At 38.9% G+C, this 27,755-nt stretch overlaps 1 protein-coding gene across 1 annotated transcript in view; it reads left to right on the forward strand.

The window, feature by feature from the left end:
• The window catches only part of unm_sa34860 (un-named sa34860), a 78,199-nt gene that overhangs the window by 21,063 nt on the left and 29,381 nt on the right, over positions 1-27,755 (forward strand). The window contains exons 4-6 of the mRNA XM_042508910.2: positions 17,022-17,177; positions 17,655-17,993; positions 27,217-27,341. Of these exons, the coding sequence (XP_042364844.1) occupies positions 17,022-17,177; positions 17,655-17,993; positions 27,217-27,341 (620 nt within the window). The remainder of the gene's footprint in view (positions 1-17,021; positions 17,178-17,654; positions 17,994-27,216; positions 27,342-27,755) is intronic.

A 27,755-nucleotide genomic window follows, 5' to 3' on the forward strand; every position in this document is an offset into this window, starting at 1 on the left:
ATTTAACATGCCATAAAACAACAATATCCAATACTGCAACATTTAACAACTTAAGAACCCCAAAAACTTCAGCTATCTATCATTTAGGAAATGTGCATTTGTCCTCTCCAACAACAACACGAAAGTAGCAGAGGACTTTTATTTTGATAAAAATTAAAGACATAAATATGTCATACATAAGTATGACATAAATTGATGTACAAAATGCACAAACTTGTGAATAAAAATTCACCAAGATGCAGGAAATTAAGTATTTGATGAAGTAGTAGACCCACATCCCCTGTTCCACATTCCCCTCCAATGTTGAAATGAAACCCTCGCTCTGAGGTGAGTGCATCACCTAGATGACACTGTGATAAAATCCTGACCCGGCCATCATGTATCATAGGAAGCTGACAGTCCCCCTCATGGCCTGTTCTCACTCTCCTGTTGCAGCAGAGAAAAGTTGCAGAAGGTTTAACTGATTTTTTCATTTCAAGTAGTTTCAGTGTGTTTTGCATTCTGCAAAGATAAAGTCGTGTGATATGCAAATTTTCTCTCATTGGTTAAACATTTTAGAATAAAAAACATCCCCGGTGCTCACAGTAAAATTGATTGATTTTAATTTTTTTGTGTATCCTGGTCCATATGTAGAAGAAGTAAACAAACCTAACAGCGAGCTGTCAGAGTAGTGCAGCAATTAATGAAGCTCCAAGATGATTTTTTTCCCCCCTCATATGTAGATGAGACTGACGGCCTTTGAAACCGTCTACAGAGAGAAAGATGGCAGGATTTCCTCTCTCTCTCCTGCTTTGTAACCATATGTGTTCACTGCTTTAGCAAACACTTTTTCATGTTCGTTTCACTCACTCACATCAGAGTGTTAAGTGTCGAATTCTGAGACGAGTGCCTGGACTCCATACTGCGAGGAGTTATGTATTCAGTGTCGTTTTTGAATTTTTTGGGATGGTTGCCTTTCAAATGTGCAGTTCTGAACATCTGCAGATCTGGATTTTAGGTGCCTGCACTGGGTGTAGTGGTTTAATTTCCACTCTATTATGTCTATTTTGCCCTCTCAGTGAATGCCAGTGTGTTTTTAAAAAGGGCAGAGCTGTTTAAAAAGACATGCAGCATTGTTAATAACCAAATTTTATTTTATAGTCTGTTCAGCCTGTTCAGTTCGAGCTTTGAGCACTGTGAATCAGTGGGTTGCGGGTCAAAATAGTACAATGAGTGTGAAAGAAAATGTGTAAGTCTGTGTGTATCCTGGCTGTGTGTGCTGCCTAGTAGAGCATGATTTAACGCAGCCTTTGTGAATGTAGGACAGAACTCGTTACTGACAGCTCTTTCTCCCCCTCTTTGTCTTTTTCTTCCTCTCACTCTCACAACCAGTTCTTTGTCTTACTCATTTGCTTTCTGTCTATACATCAGTTTCTCCTTTCTTTATTTATCTCTTTCTTTCTCTCACTTTATCTTCCTGTGGCTGCTTATCATTCATCGCCTCTCCATCTCTCCCTCTTTCTCTCCCTCTTTATTGCTGCCACCTACATCAGCAATCTCCTGTCTTTTACACTGTTGGCAGTGCCTCTCATTCCACTTATCTCTCCTTCCCTCCTCTAAAGATCTGTCCATCTTTCTCCATCAACAATCCAATTCTGTCTTATTTACCCCCCTTTTTCTCATACACACACACACACACACACACACACACAAGAATTATGGTATAATGGACTTTATGGGGACATACAGAGAAAAAGCGAGAGGGAGTTAATTACGTCTTAATAAGTGCTTCTACAGTGCCCATCTTGTGAGGACATAGCCTCTCAGTCAGTGAGGTATACTTGTAGGGCTGGGCGTTGTGGCTGAAAATGTTATCATTTTATGAAAGTTTCCCATTGGTTGATATTGATAATTATCTAAGTCAAATCATTATTTCTTGAAAGTGTAAAGGTTGATTTTTTTTTTCTCCTAAGTGAAAGATCATCATATGGATAACTTTTTAACTGTTAGTTATTGTCAGAGCATGACTGACATTTGCCAAATGTTTCACAAATCTGAGATTGATTCAAAACATTCATAGTCAAAATTATGTTAATAAATAAAATCTTAAGGAGATGAAGAAATGTCAATTCTGGTCTGCAGTATGTCAGCTCTGTACAGACGATTTTTAACATTTTACACCCAGTTTATAAATTCTGCTGTTTCTTAAACAAAACAATAACAAAAGACAGACTTTGATTACATTTTGAAGTAGCGATGAAAGTCTATCTAATGTGACTGAGACAGAAATCATGTTAACAGACGTGTTAATGTTTGAAAGTTTTATTCACGTTCACCTTGAATGAAAATAGCCACGTAGACAGTCATGTTAACTTGCTAATATACCTTTAGCATAGGGCAGCTACTGTAGCTAATGTTATGTGGTAAATTCAGTCACAGTGCAACGTTATCTGTGGTCAAAACAATCCTCCTAAAAATAACTTAATGTTGTAACGTTAAAACATTGCCGTACGCATTAGTGGCCAGCGTTAGGTGGTCGGTAGGTCGGTCCACCAGTCTTGCTGTCTTCTTACTCTTCTGCAACTGCTGCCCTGTCTTCCTCTTCTGGTTAATGGCGGGTGGTATCTGGCCTGCAAGCTGCATTACTGCCCCCCTCTGTGAATGTATAAGCGCTTTATTTATATGGAGGATTTAGACTAGTGAAATGTCCTTATATACAGATTGTACCAATTCACAAATCTGTCTCAAAAGTAGATGTATTAATACCAGTTTCAATAAATGAACAAATAAAAAAAAATGTTTCTGCACATCAATGTTCAAGCATTGAAATAAACAGTTTCTACAGTGGAGGGCGGCACTGAAGAATGTGCTACAGCACGTTTTTACCGTGCAGTAACTTTTGCAGGAATGTACAGTAATTTGTGCTGTGTTCTCTGCTTTTGTCCAGCCTCCGATTGATCATTTTATGTATAGTCTTGTTACACCAGAGTTATATGACACTGTGTCAGATGACATGTAACGATATTGTATGTGGTTGTGCGAGATGTATAGATGTAGGCACAACTTTAGCTGGGATAACTGCTGATAGCCCGCAGCACTGTCAGCTCAGCGTGACTGAAGAAAGAGGACATGGGGGAGGAGGGAGGGGAGCGTTTCCATGGGTAGGTGGATGGTCATAAAGACGGAGGGATGGGAGGATTACAGAGAGGAGAAGTGATGGCAAAACAAGGGGACACAAGATAAATTGAAGGTTTCTCACCACAGGGTGTGAGGGCAGAGAGACAGAGAGATGGATGAGTGTTGTTTCAGCGGTGATTGCAATACAGGAAGGATAACAGAGGATAGAAGTGGGCAGATGGATGAGGAGATGGATGAGAAGGAAAGGAGGGGGATTGTGGATTGAGTTCAGCCTCACAGATGTGACTTAGTCTGAATGAATACTAGAAGGAATGTGGGAATAATGGCTGAATGGAACGTTGGAATAAAGTTTGAATTGGATGTTGGTTTCATGACGAGAGAGCTGAATGAAAAGCTTTGGATCCATATTCAGGATATGATGTTTGAATGGATCATAAAAAACCTGTTTATCATGTTGTACATTGTTCTCAGCCAGTTTCTGTCATTTCTTCATCAGTTCAGTTATTTGAGTAGTGAAGGACGAACCAAGCCTGTTGACTGGCTGCCAGGGCGGCATTAAAGGAGTACTTCATCTACAAAAGGATCATGTACATAGTGTTCTTACCGTGTGTTACCTTGAATTTGTGGGGAAATAAAAAAACAAAAAACACTTGGTCTTGCATGTCTCTATGATGAATGAAAAGTCCAGAAAAGGAAAACATTTTTCATGAATTGAAAAGATCAGAGTCCACATTTAACAACAGCAAAACTATATCAATCAGTTTACAAACTCTCTCACAACTCGCAAATGCCTTTTTGCAAAAACGTCACATTGCAGCATCTACTATGAGTAGAGCACACTTCTCATCCATGCATGGGACTTTTTGTACTTTAGTTTTTTAAATTGTAATGTTTTAGCAAAAATGCATGATATTGGGAAGTACTGAGCTTACAAATGGATAAACGAGACTTGAATTTTAAAGTACAAGAGTACTACAATAAAACGGGGTTTGCATGAGAGGTTGTAAATGGATATATTGACATAGTTTTGCTGTTTTGCCTTTTTTTAAATTCTCTGTTCATCATGGAAGCATGCAAGAAAAATAAGGTTTTCTTTACAAAGTCGACACGCGATGACTACTTAATATAGAAATGGGCATTTTGCTGATAAAGTATTCCTTTACAGTCATAGACAATGAGAACCACAATACCAAAACACAAATAAACTTAAATATAATTTCAACATGATGTATCATAATATTCTTTTTTTTTTCCATTCATATTTTTTATTCATCTACAGGCAAACTGAGTTGAGAATGTGCCGGCACTATGGCCCACTGGCATCCTGCATAATGTGTTTTCATGGCACTATTTTGATAGTAGTCAGGTTTCTTAAAACTGGCATAAGAGGTTTCTGGATCCAGAAAATGATGTATGAATGTGCAAAAAAAAAAAAAAATTAAAAATAATCGAAACTATACATATACAAACCATCAAAACCAAAAAGAGAAAAAGGTTAAAAAAGTTGTTAGAAAAATTGAAATTCTGTTTGAAGTGATGTTTTTTTAATGGAATATGGGATGAAAATCATGTTGGAATGATAAATTAAACATTGAATGGATTGTTTGCTGGAAGGGATTCACTGAATGATGGAATAATGGCATATGAGCTGAGTGAAATGTTGTAATGGCAGTAAAAGAGCTAAGTGACATACTGTAATGATGGAATACAGCTGGATTCAGTGTTGGAATAATGGAATAAGGGCTAAATTGGATGTTGGAAAGATGGAATAAGAGCTGAATGCCATGTTGGGAAGATGAAATAGCGGCTGAATGGAATCCTGGGATTGACAGCTTTGTGATGTTCGGATTTAGGCTGCACTGAATTCAAGTGACAGAAGAAAAGACTTGGAGGTATAAGATGGGCAGCGAGGTCGGGGGAAGGGAGGAGGGGAAGCTGTGGAGAGGGTAGGAGTAGGCAGAGAAGAGAAAAAAGGGATGACAGAAGATGAGGAATACAAATGGAAACGAGAACGACTGATGGTATCATCAATTAGAAGAATTGCGCAGACTGAAACTGCCACTTACTGGTAGAATAATAAAACCGAGAATTTTGTTTCGTGAGTGGCGTCTTAAGTGTGTCATGGGTAGAGCTGGATTCCCCCTGACAATACTTTGTTTCAGTGTCAGGGCTCCCCTGGTGTTCCTCTGTGTTTGCCTGCCTGTCAGACGTCACTGCAGCATATGTCAAACTCGATCTGGTCATGGTGGTGGTGCTGCCATCAGAAACTGTCTCACTGGTGTAGTAATGTGAGGAAGCTTTCTGCCTTCTGTCTCCAGGGAATTATGGCGTGGCGAGCATGCGGCTCACATTTGCAGTGAGGGGCTTGTGGCTGATGGTGACGAGGGTATTACAGTAGCTTGCGTAACACAGATACACACCTGATTGTGGGGGCATCTGCCGTTTCAAAATGATTACCATTTGTGCTGGTAAGGATCTGAGTTCCAACATATCAGTGCTTTGGGTTGCTCCATCTGTGGTATTCAGTTAGTTATTTAATTGTTTTTATTTTTGTTTGATATATTACACGTAGGGATGACCTGATTTATCAGCCGAATATAGGTATCGACTGATATTCACCTAATATGACTTTCACGGATAAAAGTGGCCGATGTTTTTCTATTGCGTTACATCAATTTTGGACAGGGTAAAAAGCAGGGCTGCAGACGAATAGCATCCCAGGGATAATAGAAAATGTGTCTCAGATGAACAGGCAGCTTCCCTGGAATGCTTTTGAAACAAAGGATGCAGTAAATGCACTATTGACACATATCTGGATGCACCTTTTATTCCCCCTGATACAACAACAAATCAGTTGACGTAACAGGTTAGCTATAAGCCAGTTGGTGGCCAGAACTAACAGCCATTGGAGGCTGCATTCAGATACATTATGATGTGTACAAGGTCTACTCAGTAAAAAACAAAAGTATTGGACAAAAGAAAATCGTTGTAAGTAAGTAAGAAAATCAGTGTTCAAATGTAACCTTGTAAAAAGTAGGGGGTTTATTTTGCACTAAACTTAAATAAATACCATTTATTTGATGGATAAATGTGTTGATATTTTCACAGCAATGTAAAATAGGTATAAAAGAAGGAACTATGATAAATTAATAAAAAGGTGTTTGAAGTGATTTCTTAAAAATAGTTTTTCATTTAAAAGAAGGTTAAAGTAAAGGTTGTTTCATAAATTTGTATGATTGAATTTTTACTTATTCAAGGATAGTGTAATGAAGGAATAAATTACTATAAAACAGTTCTGTTATTTTTCTATAATGAATCTTTGTTGCCCTGTCACAACAGTGGGAATAAGTAACACCAATAACAAAATTAGCAACTGCAAAAACAACAACAAAAGCAACATTGTTATTTTAAATATCAGTGTGTGCCTGAATTTCACAACAGTGCATCTCTTGAAATTTTTAGCCCATCTCACATGGGATTGTCAAAATCAAAACAAAAATCAATCAATTTTTTTTCTTTACATTTTTTAAACAAATTTTACAGGTTTCCCCATAAAAATTACAATGGAAAATTTTAAACTTTTACTTGTTTTCGTATTCATTCATCTAATTTAACTATCTTTGATGGTTGCATTTAAAAAAGCAGTGGTAGCAAATTAATATTAGCCTGTGGATGCAATTTTACAGCTTAAACTTGCAAATGGTAATTTTTTATCAGAACTAGTTTCTCCCCTGTATCTATTGCAGTGTGGCTTTTAAATGTTATCATTTGAGTTGCCAATATTCAGAAAAGCCTTACTCATCCCAGAGTTGTTCAGAAGACAGAACAGCCTGGTGAATGATAGCGCAAAAATCTGCAAGTGGCAGGAAGCCTTTTTTGTCCATCATCTCCTGAAGTATGAATCGACTGGATTTATCGAGTAAAGAGCTGCCATTCATCTTTTTAGATCCTGTTCAATTAGAAGCTGCTGCTGGCTCCTTTCACTACACTGAGTCCTCTCCTCCTGCATCTCTCTCTCCTCCATCTTTCTCCCCAGCCCCCTCTCCATCACCCCATCATCTCAACGTGGTGATGCTGTCATGACAACTAAAGTGCTTCCTGAGTGCTTGTTGGGTAAACTGACTTTCCCAGAAGTGCTTCCTCCCTTTTACCCTTCCCCCCTGCTAACATGCACTCATATTCACATGCTTTTTTTATACTTGTGAGGACCCCAATTGACACAGTACATATCCTATCCACCGTCCCCAGTCATAATTAGGTGCCTAACACCATTTGACCTAACCCTAACCCACACCTTAGTCTAACCTAACCGCTAAAACTGTGACTAAACCCTCAAACACTTCGTAGGAAAAATGTGGGCCAGCTAGAACGTCCTCACAAAGAGAGCATACACAGACACACACACATTCCTGCACTTGGTGAAATATTAATAAAATGCTTCATTCAGCAGAGCCAGCTTCTTTCCATGAAAGCCTGGTCATCTCCAGAGTATCAGTCAGCAGTGGCTTGTAAGTACTGGTTAGACTGGTAGTTCTAATGCATTTAGGTCAGGCGGTGAGTTTCCCAAATGATACAGTTTACAAAACAATTACACTTTTACGGCACTACCTCACACCCTCCCTTGAAGCCTGGAAAGAGGTGATGGTGACGTTTAAATACATGCAGACTTGTAAATGTCATCATCGTGGTTGGGCTAAATTTGTGTATCTCAGTGCTGTCTGTAGTTCTGCAGAGAGTGAGATTAGCAAAACTCAGCATCCATACATGCACATTTTGTAACCCTTTCTGGCATCCTCTTTACTTTAGGAAGATGCTTTATGAATTTTTGTAGGCCCAATGCATTTACAAATTTAAACATTAATATGGGAAGGACATGAATTTCACGACTTCCACAAACAATGCGGCAGTGATTAGATTAGAAAAGCAGCTGCTGCAGAGGCGAGTGAAAGCAAACTTTTAAATCCCGAGCTGGACCCCTGGAGATGCGTGGTTTCCATGGGACCTTTCTTTCATCTAAAGTAGTTTGGAAAAATGAAGGACAACACTAAAATTAGCTTTCTTATTTCTATATGAATTAATGCGTATTAATGAATTAATTACTTATTAATGCCATTAAGTATTTCTCCATAGGGAACAATGCCATCGATAACTCAAACTGTGGGGAAACGTAAACCCTGAGAACATCTCTAGATGACTTTGTAATTTCTGATAACATCGGGCAAATAAAATAAAAATGCATCAAAACAGTTTAACTCTTAAATGTGCATCTAGAAACACAGACTCACGATATACGTGCATTTAAAAGGGTCAAAAGAAGTGTTAATTTGTTTCACAACCAGTTTTCTGGGCACACATTTGACACGTATGTTGACCTGAAAGCCCTCCACCTTCCTCACATGTCTCAGGAGTATTGTAATGGCATTGAGACCCTGACCCTTGTACATGTAATCTGTGGATGCTTGCAATTTGTGTTCGCAGTTCTTGGTCCATTGCTGTGGAGTGCATTTATCAAGTAAATGAAATTGCTGAAATGGTAATATAATATGGAGTCTGGTGTCATTGCTATTCAGCATATCTTGACACTTGATTCAACATCATGATGTATTGCTGATGTTTAATCTCCACCACTAGACTTTGACTGGGGTGATAAATTGATTTATGTTGGAAAGCTGTTGTGACCCGCTCGACCTCTTGGTTTGTGCTTGAGGCCTGAGAATAAATGGGTACTGAACAATGACCTACTCCGCCAACCTACAGACAGGAAAACCCCATTGACTTGATTGTATATTATTATAGTATTATTATCTGGCTCTGTTTGTGTTCACACAGAAGCATACACAAATATGAGCATGCATCGGCACATACACATGCACACATGCAGAGGCGGACACACAAACACAGTCCTGCAACAATAAAGCATGAAGGTGTGACACCATCATTCATGCACACACACAAATACACACACAACCTGCTGTGTTTATGTTCTTTTAGGCCAGTAGCTCGCTGTGGGACAAATACAGGAACAGGATATTTACTGCGTTTCCTAGTCTGGTTTATTGGTTCACAATAGTATCTGTTAACAACAGTGGTATTGTATTGAATCTCAGCCTTACCATTTTGAGTGTGTTCTGTCAAAGTTTACTTTTATGTCAACCCTGCTGAAGTTGTGTACAGTTGGAAGAGAGACAAGAATGATGGAAATGTAAGTGGATGTCATGTGCCACTAAGAGTTTGAGCCATTTGGCTCTTTGTTCTTATTTTGTCAGATGTTCTGTTTGATATTCAGTGGTGAATTGTAAGAATAGTTAAAAAAAATAAAATAAATTGTTTAAGTAATGTTACTTAAATAATTACATACAATTTTGAGATATTTGTACTCTCCCTGGATCTGTCCATTTTATGCTACTTTCCTACTCCTCTAAATGTCAGTAAGAAATATTGTATTTTTTTATTCCACATTTGCAATTGTGCGACTGTTAGTGTCACTGACACTGACGAGGCAGATTATAATATTGAGATTATTATAAGAAGCTTATGATATTATGTATTACTATTACCAGCTTTGGCATTAAAATGCTGCTCACATGTTAATTCATATGTAATCAACTAATGATGAACTATATAACAATGCTTACTTTAATAGAATACCTCACTCCCAAATGATGATTTGTATATCAGTTACTCACCCCATATTACATTGAGTTTGTGAGGAAAACTTTGTTTTTTTAGCATGTTTCCACGGTGAACAAAGAATAAAAAAAACTAAGAAAATTCTTGATGAATCAAAGTCATAGGGGTCCAGATTTAACAACAAATAAAAATAATATTAAAACATACATTTATAAACCCTCACACAGACAGCCCTTTCCTTATTTTACTTCGCTAAGAGGTGTTGGTTTATCACTGCCTCAAGTGGTGTGACTTTGGTGAATCTGAACTAACCCTCCAAAACTCCAAAGTCACACAATAGCACAAACCAACTGAACAAGGCAGCTGTAGACCAGCAGCTCCTGTGCTCAGTGGCATAAAATTAATGTTTTTTGTTTTTTGTTTTTTGTCAATGGAGTCTGGTTTTGAAGAGAGCATAGATTAAATCTGGACCCCTGTGACTTCAATTCATCAAGAATTTTCTGTTTTTGGATTCTTCGCTCACCGGAGGCATGCCAGAAAAACAAGGTTTTTCTTTACGAATTCAATGTAACATGGGGTAAGTAATTATTATACAAATGATCATTTGTTGGGGATGGTCATGAAGTATGTCTTTAAGTGCATTTTTCCTTGATACATTCTGGTGTTGCTACTTCTATTTCTGTAAAAGGTTCCTTTTCCATCACTGCAGACCATTTTCAAGTTTCTACAATTTATAGCAGATTTCACACATCAGTTTGCCAACTAACTAACTGGCAGTAGTCATCAGAAGGTTTGCGAATACTGAACCTTGTTCCTGTGATTTTTATTATATTTGTGTTGTAGGAGTTTATTTTAATATTTGGATCCTTACTGTGTCGCCATGAATATAAATGAATTTAAATCCAATATCCTGTTGATACACAGTATGGGGCCCTTAACTTTAACTTCTGTTTTATACCCCCCTTCCCCCTTTCGAGTGTGTCTCTCTCCCTCTGCCTTAATCGCTTACTCCCTCTAATCCCACCAAACGACAGCCAGTCATATAAATCAACATGTTTACAATGAAATGTTTCCAATTAAAGAGGACACTCGTTAAGAAGCATCAACGGACACCGCTGGATCCTTAATTGCCTGGGATGCCAGTGTGTGATGCATATTAATTACGTATTAACCTTACACACACAGATGCACGCACACACACATGCACGCAGGCACATTAATGTGTATTGCATATTAATTACCTATTACCCTTTGTGCTGTGCATTAAGAGCTGCGTGGCATCAGAAAGACAGCTTGCCCAAGGGCAACACACACACACACACACACACACACACACACACACACACTAATACCACCAACACCGCCTATTCACACTGCATTCGCAATGACGAATGAGCCATTTCAGTCAGCCAGCCATGACAATAACTAATCTCACCACAGCAAGTGTGTGTGTGTGTGTGTGTGTGTGTGTGTGTGTGTGTGTGTGTGTGTGTGTGTGTGTGTGTGTGTGTGTGCGCGTGTGCGTGTGCGGATATGAAGATGCATGCGTGAGGGGGTGTGTCCCTAAGACAATTTAAGAAGTATAGGACTGGATCCAGAGATCTAACAGCCTGCCTGTCCTTGCATCTAGAGACGTTTCATCATAGGACATTTAACGAGATGAATAATGAAGAGATGATTCAATTAAGTGAAGAAATTATGGAAAGTTAATGAAAATACAGATAATACGAGAGTTGCACTAATAAAGATGATTATTAAGCAGGTAGCAATGTGGTCTTAAAGGTTAAAGTTTATGGTGCTGGTCAGTTTAAAGACTTCAGGCATGCATAATATATTTAGGAAATATATTATCCATTCTTCATGTTACATTGATTAATATTAATATTAATTAATATTACAAAATTAATATTACATTTACTTTTTTATTTAAAAAACAAACTGGCAGCCTGTATGTCGTGTATTGCTATTGTGTGTCGTTACAGTCATGCTCATGGCTATTTAAGGGTTGTACTTTTTGTTGTCTTTCTTTTTTCTTTTTTGCAAAATGCTAACATCAGCATGCTAATACAGTCATGCTAACATGCTGATTTTAAGTCGATAATGTTTCCTTATAGAGGTGTAATAATAACCAGATACCAGACTCCAAGATGGTGCCTTATCAGCCAAAAAGAATTGGTAGTCTGGTTCATACGCCTGGTGCATGCTGCCCACTAAATATGCGCAGGACTGTTTCTCCTGCTTTAAAATTGCTTCTCTCATTTTTGCATTTCATGAATATAAAACCTCCATGGATCAAAAATTTACAATAAGAAGGGTTATAATTGACCTTGTCTGCAGTTCCATTTTACAATGGTGTTCTATGGGGAAAATGCTTTTTGGGCCACAGGGCCTCTAGGAATTATTGGATGCAATGCTTGGGTGCTTTCCTAAAGACCTGTGTTTACCCGTAAACTTTAATAATACCTGGATACAAGATCATAGACGGCACCCATTCATTCCAATGGAGCTGCTCGCATGGCGCATATGCCGAAAAAGTTTTAGAGCTTCTGGGTTTACTTTAGCGGTAACGGGCCCGCTGCATGTGCACAGTAGTGTTTCTTCCACTGGCCCCATTTTATTTTGAAATCACTTTTTTAGCTCAAGAAGAGTTAATGTAGAACCACCATAGTTTAACAAATCAGAAAAGAAATATTCAATTGATATAATAATTATTCCAGGTTTGTGCTGCATAATAACAGAACACTGCTTCATGCTTGAGCATGTTGTAAGGAAACAAAGGTCTGTCATTTATAATAACAACCTTCATTTTGCTGTAATAACAAATAGTTTATAACATTTAAATGAAAATAGTAATCACTGTCACATGTTCAGTAATTCAGTTGCCATGCCAATTAAGTCAACTTACATGTTGATAAGAGCACCATTGACTGTATGGCAACCCTTCAGCTGTGGTTTGCTCTCAGATTCCACTCTGAACATACATGTTCTTCACTCTCTGTGGCATTTTAATCACTTTATCCCAGTTTCATCCTTCAGCTGGCTGCCCTGACCTTATGCCCCCCTTTTGCCTGCGTGTGGTAAATCCTTAGGCACATAATTAAGCAAAAAAATGCTAGCAAACAGAGCATGATCTAACTATGCGCTCATGCTACATGTCATGTTCAACAAAACGTCCTTGCAGTTCATTTCCACATGTGTTCATTTTTCCTGTAGAGCATGGCAAATCTATTTAGCCTAAATGGAAATGAGTTAGAATTAATGATAATAAATACCTTAACAACTACACTGTAAGTCAGCTGGAATTGACTTTCATTAAAGTGGCATGCAATGGATTTTTTTCTCCACACCAATTTGCACATTTTAATTGCAAATTTTTATATCATACTCCTAATCATTTGCAACTTCCTGAGGCAATAAATGCATTATTTTAATTTAATCAAAATGCATCATATAATCTTTGAGACAGTGTTATCAGCCAGTGTTTATGCAAATGTGTACATCTATCTAGATGGCTGTCTCTTTTATGTCCATTCAGCAGTAACAAACAAAAGATATATGGGGTCTTTTCACTCTTTACCATGAAAAATCCAACATCATATAGTAAGTGTTATCTGATATATGTTCCCAAAAACAAATAAATTATCCTTTAGTTGACTGCCACTGTGGCTGACAGACAAAAAAATGGTAGAAACGCAAAACTTTATCAACAGGAAACCTAAATAAGGAACCATCATGGTACTACACTGTGCCCACAGCCTACTGTTTGACTGGCAGGTGATCTTTGGGGAGTGCAGCACAGAAACACCAGGAGGTGAGAGTTTGGCACCCAAACTGAAAAAAATAAATAATAATCATCATTATACTGGCATGAAACTGAACATATCTCAAATTATAAATATGTGCAATGTTTTTTTTGGCTGCTATTTTTCTGCCCCTCTTCACTCACTGCATGTGTGTCTGTCTTTGTGAAATGAGCTGCATCCCATTTTTTTATTGATTTGGCCATGGGGGTTTGGAGGATGAAGTCAAGGAGAGCGAGACACCAGACGATGGCAATAAATCTGTATGCAACCATAAATGTCTGCAGGGCAACGGGCTGAAGCAGACAAAGGATCAGGTGTGTCCTACTGCCCTGAATGCCTCTGCCCTCCTCTAACACGCACACGCGTTGACAGTAAAGAGGTTGTTATGCACTGAATGAAAATTAGGGCTGCAACTCGTAATTATTTTCATTCTTAAATTAATCAGTCAGTTATTTCAGGATTATTGATTAGTTGTTTTGTCGAAAAAAAGTGTTTCCTGAAGTGCAAGACAACGTCCTCAAATGTCTTTTGTCTTTTTTCTAAAACCCAAAGTTAACTGTCAAAGAGGAGTAAAGAGACCAGAAAATATTCACAGTTGAAGGAGCAGTGTGTAGGATTTAGCGGCATCTAGTGGTGAAGTTTGTAGATTGCAACCAGCTGAAACTTCTTCCATGTGCGGAGTACGAACTCCCAGTTAGAATTCCTTCACTGTTCATTGTTTAGGAGAGTTTTACTGGGATCTGAATTATCTGCAAAAGTCTTTTCCTCTTCAAAACACCTGGACCAGGTGTTAAAAGGCCAGTAAAAAAACTGAACAAAGCACTTTCACATTAGTGCCAACATGAATGGCCCTAACTAGTGCCAGTATTTGCCTTGTATGTTCTGAGTTACTGTAGAAATGTGGCAGGGCAAAATGGCACACTCCGTTAATTTTAAGGTAAAAAACACACACAGCAGTTCTTATTCTTTTTATTTTCAGCACCTATTAATAAAATGTATTTCTTCTTTTTTTTTCTTTTTCTTTTTCTTCCTATTATTACATTTTCTGCAAATATCCAATTTTAACAAAACAAAAAAAATGATGGCCGCAAAATTTAGACCAGATTTTCATGTTGGAATGAAGTGAACCCTGAAGGCATACATTATTCTCTTCAGTCTATTGAGCATGAATTATGTCATCAGCTGTATCACTATCTGCTCATTCAAAACTAGGCCAGCTTCCTGAATGCCTCAAAAGCAACTTCTAGAGCCGCAACTCATAATTAGGGTATGTGTGGCATGCTGCATGCCAAGCACATGCAAGGCCTTTTGTGTGTGTGTGTGTGTGTGTGTGTGTGTGTGTGTGTGTGTGTGTGTGTGTGTGTGTGTGTGCGCGCGCAGTAGAGGTGACACACAGAGCGATCCAGGGCAGAGGGAGAATTTTTCAGGCCTAATGTTCCATGACAGTGGACCAAGGTTCCGTCAAGGGGAATCAGAGCCATTGCCGCCTAACGCCTTAAACACACACGCGAGCACACAAATCTTCCACTCCGCTCCTTCTTTGTCTCATCCTCTCTCCTCTATTCTCTCCCCATCTCTGCTTGTAAAATCGGCATTCTTCCCCCTTTCTCTTCCCCGCCCTTCTCTTTTTTCTCCATCTTGTGTGCTTTCTCCTCTCCTGTTTTTTTTTTTATCCTCCTGTCCGCTTACCTGAAGTTTAATTATGTAGTTGTTAATCCCAGCTGCTGCCTGAATGGCTTTACAACAGCCACATTAAGAAACAATGGGCGAAAACAAGAGCTCCTAACCTTTCAGCCCTCAGAGGACAAACACAGATGAAACATCTCCTCTCTTTTGTCCTCCTCTCTCTGCTCTCCTCTCCTCAACAATGAAGAAAACTCAATCTTTTTCATTACAGAATACATTGTTATCTATGACTAACTCTTCTTATCAAGAGTCCAATGTCCCATTATTGTTTCATCTTCTAAAGTGGTGGAATGTAACTAAGTATATTTACTCAAGTACTGTACCTAAGTAGCAATATGAGGTACTTGCACTTTACTTGAGTATTTTTTATGCTACTTTATACTTTTACTCCACTACATTTCAGAGGGAAATACAGTACTTTTTACTTCACTACATTTATCTGACGGCTTTAGTTACTATACAAATTGAGATTTTTGCATGAAAAACACAAGAGCTGTTAAAAATGTGATTATTGTTATAAATTAATCTAACTGTTTATACAAGTACATCTGCAATAATTAGTTGATAAATTAATATGTTGATTCACAGAATATTAATTGGCAACTATTTCGACAACCATTGAAGTATTTTTTTTCTCTTTTATTTGCAATTTTGAGTTTTTGAATGTGTGTTCCTCTTTTGTAGTTTTTTTTATAATGTGAAAGTTTTTGGTGCATGTTTAAGTATTATAATGTTGATATTTTTCTCTTTTTAACTTTGAGGTTTGGGGTGTTCTGTCTATTTTTAAATACCATGAGTTTTTTTTTTTTTTTTTTAATAGATTTTTCTGCATTGGATACTTTAACTTTTATAATTTTAGTCTTTTTCTAGATTATTCATACTTTTACTTAAGTACCTTTTGTCTTTGCATAACTTACTTGTAACAGAGTATTTTCACAGGAGGGTGTGGGTACTTTTACTTAAGTAAAGGACTGAATACTTCTTCCACTGATCCTCTATTGCATGTGTCTATTTGTATCTGTCAAGCAAAATCAGGAAGAAAATGATGCCGTGATAACTCCATGATCAGATGGCTCAGGGGCGCCGCCATGGCGACAGAGGTTGATGATGTATTCACGCGTGTTAACATTCTGAGTGTGTCACCCAGCCGTCTACCTGCTCCACTTAGATCAACCGTCTGAGTGTATGTTTGTGTGGGAGGACGGGAGATTATGTCTGTTCCTGTGCTTGATGTATTTGTTTGTATATGTCTCACATATGGGGCTGGGTAGGTGCAATATTACGCAGCAGATGCACACAATTTCGAATCAGATGATGGTCACTGAATTGACTGAATAAGAAGGAAAGCCCCACAATAGGAAAACAAATATTCCTTTTTTGGTTAAGATCATAAAAACTGAAAAGAGCAAGGTTGCATAGGTTGGATAAAAGAAATAATCTCCAGAGGGAAATAAGATTTTTTTTTCTTATTTCCACACTACAAAAGGAAATCTGACAACACAACTAGATGGCAAACGCCTCTTTTAATTTCAGCTATCTCTGATGGAAAACCTCAAAACAGCAACCACCCAGGGAAATTGTGGCTACCGTTTTGATGCTGACCTCCTTTTTTTTCAAAGGAACTAACCACGCTGTCCTGCTTTTTCTCTCCCCCACTTTCTTTTTTTCACCTCTCTTCCCATGACCCCCTTCCTTTTCCTATTTGTATGTCTTCTCTTATCATCTCATCTCTTCTTTATCCAAACCCAAACACCCCATCCACCCCCTCCCCTCCTCGCCTTTCAGTCTGCAAAGTGGGGTTTTACCGCTCGCTGTTGGAGTCTCTGGCCTGCAGTAAGTGTCCACCCCACAGTGTGGCCAGGCAGACAGGAGCCACGGCTTGCAGCTGTGAGGATGGATACTATAAGATTGACTCCGACCCTCCAAACATGGCCTGTACACGTAAGGACACAACACCTTTATATTTGCTTAAAAGGACAGTCCAGATTTTTTGAAGTTGGGGTGTTTGAGGTAGTTATCTATAGTCAGTATATTACCTACAGTTGATGTTTGTCATAGTCCAGTTTGGCATGGGTGCCGACACAGAAGCAAAGCAATATACTCATGTGGATGGGGCCAGCAGCAAAATGTATTTTAGCCACCTAAAAAAAGCCTGGAAAAGTGATGGAATATCACAGTCACATTTTATAGGTCTTGAAAAGGCTTTTAATCTTCTGTGTGATAGCAAAAGCGGATATTACTGACTATGAAGTATCCCAAACAAAAAATCAAAACTATCTCTTTCATTTTTAACATTTCCACATTTTTTCTACTTTTGTTTTATAATATAATGCTGCTGCATTAAAATCAGATTTTGGAAGTTTTAACATTACTAGATCTTTTTGTCTTCTGCTTACCCCTTTTCCATCTCTCTTTCAGGCCCTCCCTCCGCTCCACGCAACGCCATCTCCAATGTCAATGAGACCAGCGTCTTCCTGGAGTGGTCTGTTCCCATGGAAACAGGTGGCAGGAAAGATGTGCGCTACAACATCCTCTGCAGACAGGTCTTGCCAGATGGAAGGGGCTTGGAGGAATGTGGCCCCAGTGTACGTTTTTTGCCGCGACGTGTTGGCCTGTCAAACACTTCGGTCATGGTGGCCGACCTGCAGTCACACACCAACTACAGCTTCCTGCTGGAGGCTGTCAACGGGGTGTCAGAGCTGGCCAGAGACCACGCCAAGCAGTATGTGTCGCTCAATGTGACGACCAATCAGGCAGGTATGTCACACCAGATCTGTCCCAACTGTCAGAACTTGCTTTTTTGCCAATCACAGCCTCCACACGAGTTCTCCAATCAGCACCACAGCTGTCCCATTCCCCTCCCCAGTTTTCAAACTTGAATTTCCCAAATCATCACCATTTTGACTTTTTTTTTGCCTCCTTATGAAGACTTCCACAGACAACCTGCATGTCTGATTCGTGGTGCGAATATCTTGGTTCCATAACAAAGACACCAGATGATCAAATTATCACAGTATTTGTCCAACAAATCTGTCGCTGTATTCATTTCTTCGCGTGTGCCATCCCTGCAGTGAAAGAGGGAACATTGCACAGTGGAGAGCTTTTTTTGTTTTCGCTTTTGCATCCAGATTTGTCATTGAAAAGGCAGCTTGGTCCCCTCAATTAGGCAGCACATTTCATCAACAAGATTTGCAGGAATCGGGGGCGTAATGAAAGCTCTTGATTTGCTTGTTTGTGTGCAGGGAGTCTTGTGTGGTAGCAGGTGTCATCCTGCATGCCTATCAAAAATGATGAATCGGGCTGATAATGGATAGGTTTATGTGTTATTTTTAGGCTGGGAAGTACATTTATCCATCAAAATCTGAGCAACAAATGAAAACTTAAGCTGATGTAATCTTTTGTACTTGTGGCTTCTGGGAATCTTTTTTATTTGCAATGCCAGGGCACCAGAAAATCTGTGTGGCCATAAAGTATGCTTGAGCAAGGCACTAAACCAACAAAGTGAGCAGCACTGTGGTCAAACATGAAAGACTACTCTAATATTAGACAATGAAAGAGGCCGACTACTCCCCATCGCTGTAAATACTAAAAGCTTTACTGGCTTTCCTTTTAAATTGAGATTAAAATTCATATGGGCTTCAGGAGCCTGTTTTTATGTTTATGGGAGGTATGTGCTTGTGTAGTTTATTTTATTTGCTTGTAATGAAATAGGTAGCATACGGCGTAATGAAAAGAGAAAAATATGAGATTAATGTTCTCCTTTCTAAGGCTTCCATCTGAAGGGAAAAAAAAAACAAAACTTTTGAAGGAGTATGTTTGTTCCTGTGTTGAACAAATGGTTCATTGGCAGTCAAGTAATGGTAGGAAGTAGTAGTAGTAGTAGGAGGAGGAGGAGGAGAGAGAATGAGAAAGAGGCAGATGGTTGTCTGACAGTCGAGAGCACCGACGGCCCTCTAACTGTGCTGTCGTTGTGGCTGTCAGCAGACTGAGTGGATTACAGCATACTACAGGACCCACATTCAGTTTATTGGAGTTGTGGCTAGATTAAAATTAACCAGGCGCTGGACCTGGTGGAGATTAGGGATTACACTAGATTACACATGGCTGGCAGAGTCACAGACAGATAAGAATGTGCTGCTCTTTGGCATAGAGGTGGTATAGGCTAGGCTAGGGTGCATTTTGCTTTAAGTGAAAATAGCCGCAAAATAAAAAATGTGTTGCTTTTTTTCCTCTAACCGGTAGTGCTATTTGATTGTTTTGGTGGGAGTTGCAGAGTGCTGAGGATATCGGCTGTAGAGATGTCTGCCTTCTGTCAAATATAATGAAACTAGATGGCAGGTGTTGCTCAAAACGCCAAAATAAATACATTTAAACAACTCAGCAGCAATGTTTCTTCCCAGATATCATGACCTGTTTACTCAAGATAATCTACAGTCCCTGTTGTAACATCTTCGCAAAATCAAATAAATATAACTAAATTCTAAGTAAATTTATTAAGACTAGTAGTTATATTTACTTTCGAGGCAATCGGTTTCCTCAAATTATTAAGTAAAGTCAACTTGCCAGATGTTACAGTGTGGTACAGTTCACCCCCAAATCAAAAGAATATATTTTACCTTTATCTGCATCAATCTCGATTTTTTTGTTTTTTTTTTTTTTGGTGTGAGTTGCAAAGTGTTGGACATATAAGCTGTAGAAGTGTCTGTCTTCTCTCTAAGATATTGTAACTAAATGATACTTGCCTTGTTTTTTTGATTTTGGGGTAAAATATCCCTTTAACATACCTCCACAGTTGTGTAGTGCACCTCTTAACATATCTAGCATCATTGATGAATGTTGTCACAAGTTCTGCTGCACCTCTAACTGCACCCAACAGTGATTTCAAATACGTACTTTTCTACATCACTGCAGTGGAATTACAACTTTAACCAGCAGAGGTTGTGTGCCAAGTGATTTTCCGTCAGAACAGTCATGTTAACAATAATCCTGAAGCAATAATCGTAACCAACACATCCTGCCTTGTGTCTGTATCACAGTTGTAATTATCCAGTGAGGACTTTGATCAGCAATGTAAACATCTGTTTTTTGACTGTGCTTGTGCTCATGAGGGTAAAAAGGCAAAAAAACAAGATGCATAGACTGAAGTACTGAGACGGGGGCGACAGGGAGACTCAGACAGTACAGAGACGGAGAGAAAGAGTCAGAGGATCTGCCGTTTGATGTGTGGGAAGTGTCACACTCGATAAGGGATCCGTGAAATAGGTGATTTCACAGTGTCCCTGTGAAGCCCTGCTGAATAATAAAGTGTTGGTGCTCGTGAGCAGGAGAGGTGAAAGGCAGGAGGGGAGGACGGAACAACAGGACGGAGGTAGAGGTGGAAGTGAAGGAGAAATGATGGGGAGGCTGTGATAAAGAAAGAAAAGGTGAGATTGCAGGAAGCGGTGAAGGAAGGGGAAGTAAAAGGAGGTAAAGTCGAGAGGAGGGGAAAAGGTGGGTGGACATTAAGTGCATGTACACACTGAAAAACACTCAGGTCTGGTGCAGCTTGACAATTTAAGAAATGGAAGTCATATATTTTGCACTGCTTTGATGTTTCCTTCACACCAATACTGTTTTGATAAGGTAGCTAGCTGGCAGCCACTATGAAGTTGTAGAAATTAATTTAAAAAAAGAAAATAAATCACCAAACTGACTGCAGACCTGCCCCTGCAACCCAGCGGCATTTCTAAGCGTCTGTATTTTAGGTATTTCTTCATGCCTTGTGAATAAATCTGTGAGTGGCAGTGTTGATTCCATACAAGGAGAAGATGTCATTCATGAATCCAAAAGCTAAAACAAACAATCTAACCGACCATTAATCGCCAGTAATCACAGACAAAGCAGTCTTTTGTTTGCAGATAAGCCTAATGATTGCTTGAAATGAGATCCTGCGGTAGCTCAGCTCTATTATGTCTTTATTTCTGCCCATTTGTTTTTCATGTTGTTCACAGTGTGGGAGCGCTGTGCAGTAACTGCACACTAAATGCTCCTATACATTGTTCTTGATGTTGATGGCTATTAATCAAATGAACCGTGATACATTATCTTGTGGGTGGTAAGAATAAGTGCACAGCTTGGTGCTCTGCCCATGTGTCTTACTTTTGTTTTTAGATGTAGAATAAAAAGTAGTGGGGCAGGAAGGGTTGATGTAACTGAAAGTGAAATTACTTCAATTTGGAAAAGGAAGGGATTAACTTCTTCAAAACTGCTAATTTATGAGTATTTTAGCTTAAAAGTTAGTTAAAATGTATCACTTTTAGTGACTCAGACTAACATTTGGTTTCACTGGCACATTTGAAGTTTCCAGAAGTCTTATTTGGAGATCTGCCTGTAGAATTGTTAGATGTACTATCTTCAATTTGAGAAAATATTGATACTTTAACAAGAAACTTTAGGGGGTTTCTTTTCTGGTTTCAGTATTGAAACCAGAAAAAAAACACACACACTTCATGAAACCTAGCTTGAAAATCAGCTCTTATAGATTACAATGATCTAGTTCATACTTCACAATTTGAACTTTGAAGTGCTGGTTAACCTTAATGTCTTATGTTATTTAAAAAATAATAAATCTTGTGATCATCATTCACTTGCAGATATTTCCTAAGACTGCTCAGATACCTAAACTTGATGTGTCATTTTACATTTGTTGCCAATGTAGCTGATGATCAGACTTGTTTTCTCAGTAGGTATAACTTGCATAAAGATGCAACATTTTTGTTCCATTGGAATCTTTACTGATTTGTTCATAAAACTCCCTCCAATATGGGCCGTTGGGGCTAAGGAGGTAAAGCTGTGGTCCACTTATCAGGAGGTGGGTGGTTCAATCCCTGGCCCCTGCAATCTACATGTTTCCTTGGCTGAGATACTGCAGACCATTTACCAGTTATCAATATCAACTGGTTCACCGTTAACATTACCAGTAGCTGTGCTGTCTGAATTTTCTAGTTGCACCAGCCATACAGGTGTTGATTTTAAGCTTGTTGCCTGGTCGGATAGTTTTTCCCTCCTGTTGAATTGCATAACACCATCCTCCATGGTTAGCTTTGGTTCAGATTCAGGTCGGTTTAAATATATATTGATGGGGAAACCATCTTAAACACAAGACAGATATGCCAGGTGCCATAAAACAGTATGTGAGCATTGTTAAGTATCATGAAAGTGATCGCCCACGTTCATTGGTTGTAAATGGATACATTCAGTTTACTGTTCACCAAAAACATGAGGACATCAATGAATGCAGTCTTTTAGCATGTTCATGCACACTGTCTGGTTTACCTGATTAATGTTTATTGTCAGTGTGGATCAGGAACTGCAGTCACTCCTTTCTCCTAAATAGGAATGGGATACAATACATTAAAGAGGACAGATGAGACATTTTGTGGATCAGAGCAGACCATATATGGGATGTAAAGTGGGTGGGAAAAGAAGTCAGCCGTGGTTCATATGTCATTCTTTTTACTTAAAGAAATTCAACCTCTGTTTGTGATTGTTGTGACTTCACACACATCTTCTTTCACAAGAAGAAGACTTACCTCCAACTGACTGAGTTTGTGAATCAAATATTCCTTCAAACATATTTTTAATGAGTTGTGGGCCTTTATTAGTCAGACGACAGTGAAGACATGTTGGGAATTAAGGGAAGAGAGATGGTGAATGACATACAAAAAAACAGTTCATGGATAACGCCAGGCAAAGAAGCCGTCTCATACTGTCTATATTCTTCCTGTTACAACCTTCATGAATTCCTGAGTGACTGAAATGTGTGAGTTTCAACAGATAGGATTGTAATATGTTGTGTGACAGATCAGTTCGAGGCTGCCAGATGACTGTCACTGTTGCAAATGCATGAAAAACATGAGAGTGGCATGAGATAGAGCGGGTAGGCGGGAAGTTAAATTGCAAACAAAAAAGATGAGAGCAGCTTTGGTACTTTACAACCTTAATGAAGCCATCTCTCTCTCTGTGTCTCCTGTCTCTCTCTCATTCTGTCTCTCGGTCTCTTTTCTTGTCATTCTCTGAGGCTAGTTAAAGGATAATAAACCAGATAGTTGCAGGTCTTGTATTGATTTTGGTGATGCTTCAGACAGATAGTGGTCTGAGAGGCTTATGTTCTGCACTGTGATAACGTTGCTCTTATCTGAGGCCAGAGTTGTTACACTGGAGGGCTTCACTTGTCCGCTGAATATAGCTTTCACAGTCTTTTCTAACTTTTCTCTGCATGAAATAAAGCTTCACTTAAATGGAAAAACATGAAATGGCTTCACGGATATTTAGAGTTAATTTTTTTTGCCCTCCGTTAGCGTACTGAAAGTGCTTATTAGCACATGCAACACACTGGAAGTGTTTAAACCAGGAAGTGTGATTCCACTGTCTTCCCTGTTGCTAAAATGAAAGTGTTGCTGGCGCCCTGTCTTTCACCACGTCTCCCCTTCCATGGCTCATCTCTTACTTTTTTTTCCATTTTTGTCAACCCACTTGCTTGCCCCCCCCCACCCTTCTCTTTTCTTCCACCACCTCCCCTCTCTCTTTCTGCATCAGCGTTTCTCGGAGCCATCAGGTTTTAAAACACTTGTTTGTTTAGACTCAGTCGCTCAGTTGTGGCACCAAAAGGTGTCACATTGTGCAACTTCTGTTGACTAAAATGCTGCTTTTGGGTGTTATTTATTGACGTTGTGCGTCTGTGCTGTTGGGTATTTGGTGAAAAGGCTGAGAAGGAACAAGCAGAAATTATCTGACGGGTCTGTGAGCAATTTGTTGTTTGTAAATGTCCTCCAAATAGAATTCATTGTTCATTAAGATGCACAAAAATGCAGTAAATTACAATGAAGGAAGGTTCAGACTTGAACATTTAGCAGCTTTTATTTTTCCAAACTAAAATAAAAACAGGCATGACCTGCTGGAATTGCTGGTATTTAAAGTTTTAATTGATGCTGAAATTATGAGTTAGTCAATGAAGAGAAAATTCAACAATTTAAATAACAGATGCATCATCTTATTAATATTTCAAGCTGAAATCCCCAAACAGCTGCCAGTTCCAGCCCTTCAAATATGAAGATTTGTTGGGTTTTGGAATGTGTATCAGACAAAACAAAGGTTACAATATTACAACACTAGTTCTGTTAGTACAGGCTCTGCCTTCTACTGGACGCAAATTCATGAATTGTAGGAATGCAAAGGCATGTATTGCAAGACTGATTGACAGGTTGGCTTGTTCTCATTGTCTTTGTTGGTTGGATTGGTTCGGTTTAGGCAAGAAGAGCTGGATTGATTAGGTTTAGGGTGGGAATTTCAAGGTAAGCCAGTCAAAATCAGAAGACAGGTCATTCTCTCTGTATCCCAGAAAAAAGCTAATTTTCCTAATGGACTCTATAAGTAATACTCTTCTCCATTCATGAGCATGCATTCGCCCACTGAAATATGCATAAACGTAGCCAGACAATCAGGATGTGCCTACCTAAATCTGTGAAGAGTCAACAGTATAAAGGAGACATATGGTGCAGTCAGCTATCCTTCACTCTCTTCAGGGAGCTGCCTAAGAGTGTGTGACAGGGCCCCTTAGGTAAAGGGTGCTAATAGAACTAGGGTTACAATTTGTAACCTTTGTTCTATCCCACACAGGCTCCACTTTCTATTGGACACTTATCAAGCCCCCAGAAACAGTGCCAGGTAAATTTTAGCGGCCAAAAGTGGAATTACACAGTGCAGGTCAATCACGTGATGCCATGGGACCCAGGAAGACTTTTCCCATTGACTTATATTGGGAAAGAGATGTCTGTCAATCAGTGGATACAGTTTTTAGAGTTTCAAAAGCCCTTTGAAATGACTCATTTATTTATCAGAATGTGATCATTACGTTCTAATGACATTTGGGAAGTCTAGCAGAGCTGCAAGATTAAATCATTTTATCCCCATTCAAATTTGCGAGTGCTAAACTGGAAGTTAGCTGTTTGGCTGGCGAAAGTTACCCACATGGGCACACTTGGCCACTTAAGTCTCTAGTGCACATGCCTTATGGACCTTATTATACAAAAGATGCCGGTACTATCATACCGCAGAAATTAAGTGTTTTTTGCTTCATGCGCTACTGAGCAGCTCTCATAGGAATGAATGAGGCCCTGCTGCAAATGCTGCTTCCAGGTCTCTTAATACATTTATGGAGGTTATATTATATAAATATTAGGTATAGTGGGTGGAGGTCATTAAATCAATGTCCTGATGTGGCATAACATCAACCCAGCCAAACTGATCCTAATAAGCTATTTGGAGACATCCATTTGCCTCTGGGAAATGTGAGGTTTGTTCTTTTACTATTAAATTTACATTTTGGTTGTTGGAAAAACATTTGACAGATTCGTAAATTACTTACAAAAAATATTTGCTGTAGCCCTAGAAATGGGAATAGACTTCATATGTGGAGTGTCACCTCAAGTTTACTTATATAACCGAAAATCATGTATGAATACCAGAGAGCTTTACAATCCACACACCCTCATATGACACCCTCTATTGAAAACTTTTGATTAAATATGGAATGGCAAACTGCATCCATTTCTGGAGGATTTAAACTTAGATTTCGGTGTATTGTTACCCGTTAAGCTGCTGGGAAAAGAAGCCCTCTCTCTCTTCATCCCATCCCAGCATTTATACCATTTAAGCATTGAGTGTGAGTGTGTGATTCGGTCTCTGGTTTCAGGCTTTTAAGATGTTGCAGATAACACTTCTGTGCGACCATCCACTCAGGATACAGTTACTGTGTTTGTAGCGATGATTTATTCCCTGTGGAGTTCTGCTGAGGCTATTGAAACCTAAACGGTGTTTAGCATTTGAAGTAGAGGCTTACACTCTCACACACACACACACATACACACACACATACACACACACACACACACACACACACACACACACACACACTATCGGGATGTTGCCTGAGGGAGCATTTTGCCTGGTGAAAAGCTCTTTATGTGTCAGAGACTCTCCAACTGTTCCTCTGAGAGATGGGCCAACAGTTCAGGTTACAACAGGATGGCTCAGTGATTGATGCAAACGCACACAACTGAGCTCACTTGACTTTTCAGAACTTGCAGAATAAATTACCCCAAATCCTATAATGTAAATGGAAACTTTGCAAACAGCCAAAAAACAAACACCATAAGACCAAAGAAAGTTTTCTCCTGTGATAATATTACCGCTTTTGACTGCCAAACTTGGTACACTAAAAGCTGTGTGCCAGATGTGTAGGGTCATAGTTGACTTCATGTGCTTCTTCGCCAGCTTCTACGGAATAGCGAGATATAAAGGGATAGTTTAATTAGGCACAGGTGCACCTTGTTGCCAGATTGCAGACATTTTTTTTCAGAGAGCTGCACTGGAACCAGAAATAATGTCAGTTGTTGAGTTAAAGCTGAATGGACAGTGCCAAATGACTTCAGAGGAACTTTGGTAACTAACAAACTTAAATTCCAAAGAAGAATCTCCATGGAAATTATGTTGACGACAAAAACAACACAACAGCAAAGACACATGTACATCACTGTGTAAATTCTAATATAGCAAATCTTTTATTTTTATCATCATGTTTAAATATTTTTTGGTCTATTTTTTGTGATCTTTGATGTTTCATCTCCACTTTAATTTTTCATAATGTACAGCAACCACAGCGAGCATCACAAGTAGCTCTGCTCATGTAAACATCAAAGGATGAGGTGTCATCAAAAGAAGGATGTCTTGTAGATGCTGATGATACCCAACAGAATTTACAATTTTGGCACCATTCCTCTCGTGTTTAATCACTGTTTATTAGATTTGATCATGTTAAATACCCAAATTAAAAAGATGCACTGGGTGCATCATATTAAACTGCTGGATTTCTACTACTCGAGCAAATTAATGTTGGTACTTAAAAACTGTATTATGTCTTTATGTCTTTGTGTGTGTGCAGCACCATCCCCAGTGAGTGTGGTAAGGAAAGGTCACACGGGGAAGAGCAGCATCTCTCTTTCTTGGGCTGAGCCTGATCGCCCCAACGGTATCATCCTGGAGTACGAGATTAAGTATTTTGAGAAGGTAAAAAAACATAAAGATTTATTGCTCTGTATACAAAGCTTTGCGTCTTTGTCCAATGGCCTTGAGCTTCCTGTGGTTTTTGATTACCTTTCTAAAGCTCATTATAAATAGATGTTTCCACAGAGGTATGGATCTTGTGTGCGTTCTGATGTTAGGTGTATTACATTATATCACATGTGTTGGCAACAATTTAGCAATTTAGCTTTATGATATGGGGAGATTATAAATGTTCTCTTCAGAAAATGGTAATTACCACACAATTTAATGGCCTTTTTGCATCTGAAAGTCTGAGACAAGGTTCACGATTATGTTACATAGTTTACCTTTGATCCAGTTAGTTTTGGTTTTAAATTCCAATTATGTGAACACACTAAAGACTCAAGAGACTCAAATGATTATTCGGAGATCCTCAGT

The sequence above is a fragment of the Plectropomus leopardus genome, chromosome 20, assembly GCF_026936395.1.
Source record: "Plectropomus leopardus strain MGB_pleo_1.0 chromosome 20, ASM2693639v1, whole genome shotgun sequence".
Lineage (NCBI taxonomy): Eukaryota > Metazoa > Chordata > Actinopteri > Perciformes > Serranidae > Plectropomus > Plectropomus leopardus.